Genomic DNA, 6482 nt, shown 5'->3' on the forward strand with positions numbered 1-6482 from the left:
ACTGAGGACAAAGCCAGCGCAGTAAACCAAAAAATACTGCGTAGTAGAGGAAGTAGTAGTACTACTGCAGTAGTACACTACATGGATCCTCCTGCAATTACGGCTCAATTATAACAGCCACGCAAATCTTTTGCGGTTGAATATGCGTGAGATGATGACTGTTGAGATTATCTCTCACTGCAGATGGTGCACATGTTTGTATTATGACCGTGTTTAGATTTTTACAATTGTGTGCGGAACACATTTTCGGAAACTTATTCCCCGGGGGAAGAATTTTCCCAAGTACAGTTTCCTGCGAAGCTAAAAAAATCTAGGTTTGACCAATGAAAACGCAGAGTTTCGGAAAGAGGCGGGACATGGTGGAGAAACCTTTTCCAGCAGCCAATCAGCGCCTGAGTTGAAACCCGGTTGAGCTTCCTAGTTTGGTTGGCGTGTACCCATGTGGGTTCAGAGCAGTGTTGACTTGAGGGAGAAACTGGTTTAGTTTCAAACGCTGCGTTTGAACATGTCGTCTTTTTTCATCAAGACGAAAGAAAACCCCAAAACAGCACGGAAGGGGAAACATGGAGCGGCGCCGAAACGAAAAGTAAGTCAGCACAACTGTTAGCAAACGAGCTAACCAACTAGCAGTTTGAGTCGCCTGGTGTAACCTGTCGTTCCAACACGTTGGAGCCAACGTGTTCTTATAAACCTTGTGTTGTCTCCTGCTGCAGAGTGATGGGGATCCCGGTGCTAAGAGCAAACTACGAGAGAAGAAAACCAACTCCAGATACAACGAAGAGATTTCCAGCGACTCTGAGAACGAAGGGTGAGTTTATCATCCGTATGAATTCGTCACTTGGTCTCCAGCAGCTGTGAACGTGTTCTGTTCGTGTGCTCAGCCCCACAGTGCCCAGGAAAAGACAGGTCATCGTGGAGAACGACTATGGGGAGACACCGCAGGAGAAGAAGCTGAGATTAGCCAAACTGTACCTCGACCAGCTGAAGGAAGCAGGTAAACTCATGTCTTCCATGTGACTTTTAGGTCTGACAGTGCGGTCAGTGGATGCGTTTGTTTATTGTGTGATGTCTTTCGTTATCAGATGAGAATAAAGCAGAAGAAGAAGACTTTGAGACGGATCTGATCGCAGGAAGGCTTGAAGAAGAAGTGGTAAGTGTGACAAACCAGTATATTTGTTATAAGGCTGTGTGACAATATATTTCACATCTGTCGATATCACGCTGAGTTTCATATTGTTTCTTGAAAGTTTAGAGCATGATTTGTGCTCCCGAGTGAACGTTGTGCTTTCAAACTCTTCTTCACATTGATTTTGGATTTAATGCTTAAGACCATTCACAGGTCTGTGTTATTTATCTTTGTGTGCATGTGTTTCTCCTCAGCTCGAGCAGAAAGGAAAACTTCAGCGATTTATTGCCAAAGATGTAAGTAAACTAATTATGATGTCTGCGGTAGGAATGTCCATGATCAAAAAGCAAAAAACAACTTTATTAAAAATATGTAATGTGAAAAACAACAGTGACTATGTAGTCTTCAAGTAATAAATAAAAAGAAAAGACTATTAACATTATAAAACAGAATAGTGGCATGTAGGAAAATTGTGAGATTTCACTTATCAGGTACTTGGTTCTGAAATATCAGTTCTCATGACATTCCTAGTCAGTTATTTTACCTGGGTAAAACCATTTTGTAAACAAATCACCTTTTATTTGATTTTCTATCTTTCTTTTTTAGCTCATTCAACCAGAAGCGTCCGAGATCCGTTTGTTAAGAGGACACAAACTTCCAGTTACTTGTCTGGTCATCTCCCCCGATGACAAGTGCATCTTTTCTGCTGCCAAAGACTGCTCCATTATTAAATGTTAGTATACAATGAAATCCTATGAAGCCATTTTATGAAACTTATCTTATAGTTGTCAAAGCTTAAAGTTTGTTTTAGCGTCTGAGTTCAGTTTCCTTTTTCATATATCTCAAGGGGATGTGGAGAGTGGGAAGAAACTGCACACGATACCCGGTGGAAGGAAGGGTACTGAGGATCGGCATGTTGGACACACCGCCCACATTCTATGCATGACCATATCATCAGATGGAAAATACTTGGTGAGTTGTGCTCAGTATATTCTGCTTTGGAAAACGTGCATATTTAACCACTGTAGTCAAGAGCTTCTTCAAATTGTATTAACACCAACTATCCCCACATCTTTTTAGGCGACTGGAGACATGAACAAATTGATCATGATTTGGGAGGCAGAGACCTGTAAACATCTTTATAAATTCACAGGCCACAAAGGCCCTGTGTCGGTAAGCTCACCTCCTCTCTCTTCCTCTCTCTTTTTAAAGTCTTACATTTTTTTTAATCTTCTATTTGAGGTCTACCTGTAAATCGTAAAGTGCCTTTTTCTTCTCAGGGTCTGTCTTTCAGGAAGGGAACTCATGATCTGTACAGCGCATCTCATGACCGCTCAGTCAAGGTCTGGAACGTGGATGAGAATGCATATGTAGAGACTCTGTGAGTAACGAAAAATGGATCTCTGCTAACACTTGCATTCCTCTTGATTGTGTGAATGTAACTGTGATTGTGAATCTCTGTAGCTTTGGGCATCAGGATAATATCACAGGACTGGACAGTTTGGGCCGCGAGCGCTGTGTGACCACAGGAGGACGGGACCGCACCGTGAGGGTGTGGAAGATAGCTGAGGAGTCTCAGCTTGTTTTCCATGGCCACGAGTGAGTCTCTCTCTTTGTTGCTTGTGCTTCTGAGTCTTGTTGAAACCAGTTCACATGTGTTAGTCTACTGGTAGGTTCATAAATGGTTAAGTAGGAAAAGTTACATAAAGATATTAAATCAGAGCAGGTTCAAAGCAGACATGATCACCCCTTTGTAACGCAGATATTTAAGCCCCTAGTATTTATTCTGCTTGTTGTTCCATCACAGGCCAGAGAGACAAACTGTAATTAGAATTGCAGTCAGTAGAGCGCACACGTCCTCCCAGAGACCCAACTGTCCCCTCATGAAACCACAATTAAATTCATTAGATCTGCACCAAATTGCAGATGCACATACACATCAGTCCCCTAAATGTGCTAGATTTTTTTTACTTCATGCTCTGTGAATTATTCTCTGAGAAATCAACAATAATGTTTAAAAACACAAATGCAGATGAAAACAGAACCTCCATGGTGGAGGTAAAAACCATGTGATGTCTTCATTGTTTATTTGATATCTTGAACCATATCAATAATTCTCTCTGCCTTGGTCCTTTGAGACAAACTGATACTTCTGACACTTGTACGATACATACAGAAAGACTGACATCTTTATCACTCTGTCCCACAGAGGTTCAATCGACTGCATCCAGCTCATAAATGAAGAGCACATGATCACAGGAGCCGATGATGGGTAAGACACGAGTTGCAGTTTAATTTTCTGTGACCTCATCGTGCTTACAGATCCACTCATGTTGCCCTCTCTCATCTTTCTGCACGACCTCAGCTCTGTCTCTCTTTGGAGTGTCAACAAGAAGAAGCCTCTCAGCACTGTGAAGAAGGCACATGGTTGCCATGGTGACGCAGAGCTGCAGCAGCCTCATTGGGTCGCTTCAGTGGCGGCTCTTCACAACTCAGATATCGTCGCCTCAGGTGCCTGTGGCTGTGAGAGTCCTCTTTATGAGCTTTTTAATAGCACATAAAAATGTCCAGGGTGCTTTCAATTAACTTCTCATTTTTTCTTGAATAAAAATCTAATCAACATAATTAATACATTTACTCTTAATCTAGTGTCCTACATTCTACGAATGGTTTCACTCATATGTAACTAAGCTGTACTTGTAGTGATGTGTTGTCTATTAGTAACAGAGCAACAATGTTCTTTTCTGTACAGGTTCACATAATTCACAGGTGCAGCTCTGGAAGTGTGGTCAGAATTACCGTGGGCTGGAGCGTCTGTTCACCGTACCAGTGGTAAGCTCCTACCTCCTCTTCTCCTTTGTAAAAAATGCTCATGTTTACATAAGATGTGTTTTCAACTAAGAACAAGTTATTTATATATATTTATATACGCTTTCTGGGCAGCCACATCAGTTTCAAAATGTCTCATTTTGTTTCTCCATCTGCTCCTGTTTCCAGTCTGGTTTCATCAACAGTCTGAAGTTTTCGAGCTCTGGTCAGTTCTTGGTGGCAGGAGTTGGACAGGAGCACAGGTAACTGAACTTATTGGTCATGTTTCCATAGTAACTGTCTGGAAAGGTTGCTGTCAGCTAATCAATGTTATCCGAGGTTTACTGTCAGTAAAAGAAAAGTCCACTGGGGGGCAGTGTTGATCAGTTGAACAGACTTAAACTCTGTAGTTATTTACACTGGGTTAAAGTTATAAGCTGTTTTTGGATGGATATATATTTTCATTCACTGAATGAGAATCGAGTAGAACTATGGTGCAGTGGTTAAAACGTAGTCCCGGTTTGGTCGCTGTCTCTCTGTGTGAAGTTTGCATGTTCTCCTCGTGTTAACATGGATTTTCTCAGGTAGTCTGGCTTCATCTCACAGTCCAAAGACATGCCGATTAAAGTTAGGTTAATTGGAGACTCTAAATTGACCATATGTGTGAATGTGAAAGTGAATGGATTGGCTCCAGCTCCCCCAGCGACCCTCAGGAGGACAAGCAGTGTAGATGATGGATGGTTGAATTCTGAATCATTTTCAATTACAATCATTCAAGAAAGAGTCAGTACCGAACAAACTAGCTCTACAGACCAGATGAATGTAGACTGTATATATGCCAGAGCAGTGTGGTCATGTTGCTGAACTCAAGTCTCACCAGAAAAGTACTTAATATATATGTTAGTATATTTCATGCTACTCATCCAGCCAGCTCACTTACCCTGCAATATGACATTATCAGTCACCTTAAAGTAAGGGTTATTATCTAATTTGATGAATAGATTCCGACAAGTCTCCATGAATCTGACCTTAATTTGAATTTAATCGACTCATAAATGTTGTTTTAATTAGATTTGCACCTTTGGTTTGTTATGAGGGGGTTTCTGCTTCTAAAGTTAATGAAAGCTCTGTGATTAAAATTAAAGTGGACATTATGAACGTATCCTGGAGGATAAAGTAAGATTTCATTTTCCTTTGTAAAAGGAATTCAAACAGCCAGTCTCCTCAGGCCTACCTCCTAACAGATATTCAATATTAGAATGGCTTCAGAGCACATACCTCTGCCAAGACCCAACAGTCCCCCTGAAAACCAAATCTTCATGTTCTGACATAGTTCTAAAACTATTAGATAATATAAAATGTTGATTACCTACTGAATCCACATGATCTCAGCTACACATGGGTGGTAGTTACAGGTTTTAGCCCTATTTGTTACCACATTATGTCCACAAGTTACAGATTTATATTGGATGTGCACACACTCACAGACCCCAGTTCTCTAAACACAGTATTTAAATAAAGATACGTGCAGGATTTCCTCGGAAACGGGTGAAAATGCCAATAAACACCGTATCTCACAATGTTAAGTAAAGTGATTAGAAAGGTCAGCTGCTAAATGTCTTGGGTTCATTATCGGTCCACGTCCCAGCTTTCCTCCAAGTTTTGTGGAAATCCGATCATTGGTTTCTGCATTATCCTGCTGATCAAACTAAACATAACCTCCTCGGTGAAAGTTATAATTTCTGTGATCAGTTTCGATTTGTGATCTTTAACAACAGGTTGTATTTTCTCTGATGTCTGTTTACATTGATTTGGTCTTTTCACACAACTGATCTGTACAAAGGTTAGAGACAGGATGAAGGTTCAACACCAGTGTTTATTATTGGACATCGTCAGATCTGTTTGTCACAGTTTGAAACTTCAGTCTGTAAAAGAGTGGGTCATGAGACAAACTCCCGTTTTGATTCTGTTTCACATTTTGCTTTAAATTTTCACATGTAGTCTGTTTGTGGTGACTATCTCTGATTCCCAGTTTCTGTTTCCATCTGTTCAGGTTGGGCCGATGGTGGAGACTAAAAGACGCCAAGAATGGGATCTATGTTATTCCTCTGAAAAGGAAGCCTCCAAGTCCAGAGGAAGCCAAAACAAATGAATAGTCCAATAGTTAGGTGTCTTTTTATAAATTAAACATTTAAAAACTGCTCATGTTTCAGGTCTTTGTTTATCCATTAACTGATATTAAAGCCTGTTTGATTTTGCATTTGCGCTTTCTCAGTCTTCCTGCAGGTGTCCTCTGGGGCTTTGTCGGAAGCTTCACTCTCCTTTTCACTTGTTCATATGATGGTTTTATTAATGACATCTACATTACAGAAATGTTAGGAGGGAAAATCCATATTTTTCACTTTGACAGTCAAACATTTTGAAGCCTGCGCAGGCTTCAGATTTAGTTATATTGGGTTTGAAGATGAAAACTAAATCCTTTAGTGCAAAAAGCTCATCTAATTAGCAGCATTTATTTTAGGTAGTATTAATAATTGCAAGTGTGATC

General features: G+C 40.5%; 1 protein-coding gene across 2 annotated transcripts; it reads left to right on the plus strand.

Moving 5' to 3' along the window:
- Nucleotides 1-199: 199 nt before the first annotated feature.
- Nucleotides 200-6135, plus strand: rrp9 (ribosomal RNA processing 9, U3 small nucleolar RNA binding protein). Of its 2 annotated transcripts, none has more exons than XM_020101644.2 (15): nt 200-586; nt 714-808; nt 882-994; nt 1083-1150; nt 1381-1422; nt 1733-1859; nt 1974-2098; nt 2207-2299; nt 2407-2507; nt 2591-2725; nt 3336-3398; nt 3492-3649; nt 3879-3958; nt 4124-4197; nt 5988-6135. In XM_020101644.2, exons 1-15 carry the CDS (start codon nt 506-508, stop codon nt 6088-6090), a joined length of 1458 nt encoding a protein of 485 aa, XP_019957203.1. In that variant the 5' UTR covers nt 200-505; the 3' UTR covers nt 6091-6135. The 2 variants fall into 2 exon arrangements, with proteins under 2 accessions (XP_019957203.1, XP_019957204.1); XM_020101645.2 differs by having other exon boundaries at nt 3492-3637.
- Nucleotides 6136-6482: the final 347 nt, after the last annotated feature.

The sequence above is a fragment of the Paralichthys olivaceus genome, chromosome 2, assembly GCF_024713975.1.
Source record: "Paralichthys olivaceus isolate ysfri-2021 chromosome 2, ASM2471397v2, whole genome shotgun sequence".
NCBI classification, from domain to species: domain Eukaryota; kingdom Metazoa; phylum Chordata; class Actinopteri; order Pleuronectiformes; family Paralichthyidae; genus Paralichthys; species Paralichthys olivaceus.

Coding starts and splice junctions, on each gene's coding strand:
- rrp9 (XM_020101644.2), top strand. CDS start 506: ATGTCGTCTTTTTTCATCAAGACGAAAGAAAACCCCAAAACAGCACGG. Junction 1,423..1,732: donor AGCGATTTATTGCCAAAGAT/GTAAGTAAACTA, acceptor TTTCTTTTTTAG/CTCATTCAACCAGAAGCGTC. Junction 1,860..1,973: donor AGACTGCTCCATTATTAAAT/GTTAGTATACAA, acceptor ATATATCTCAAG/GGGATGTGGAGAGTGGGAAG.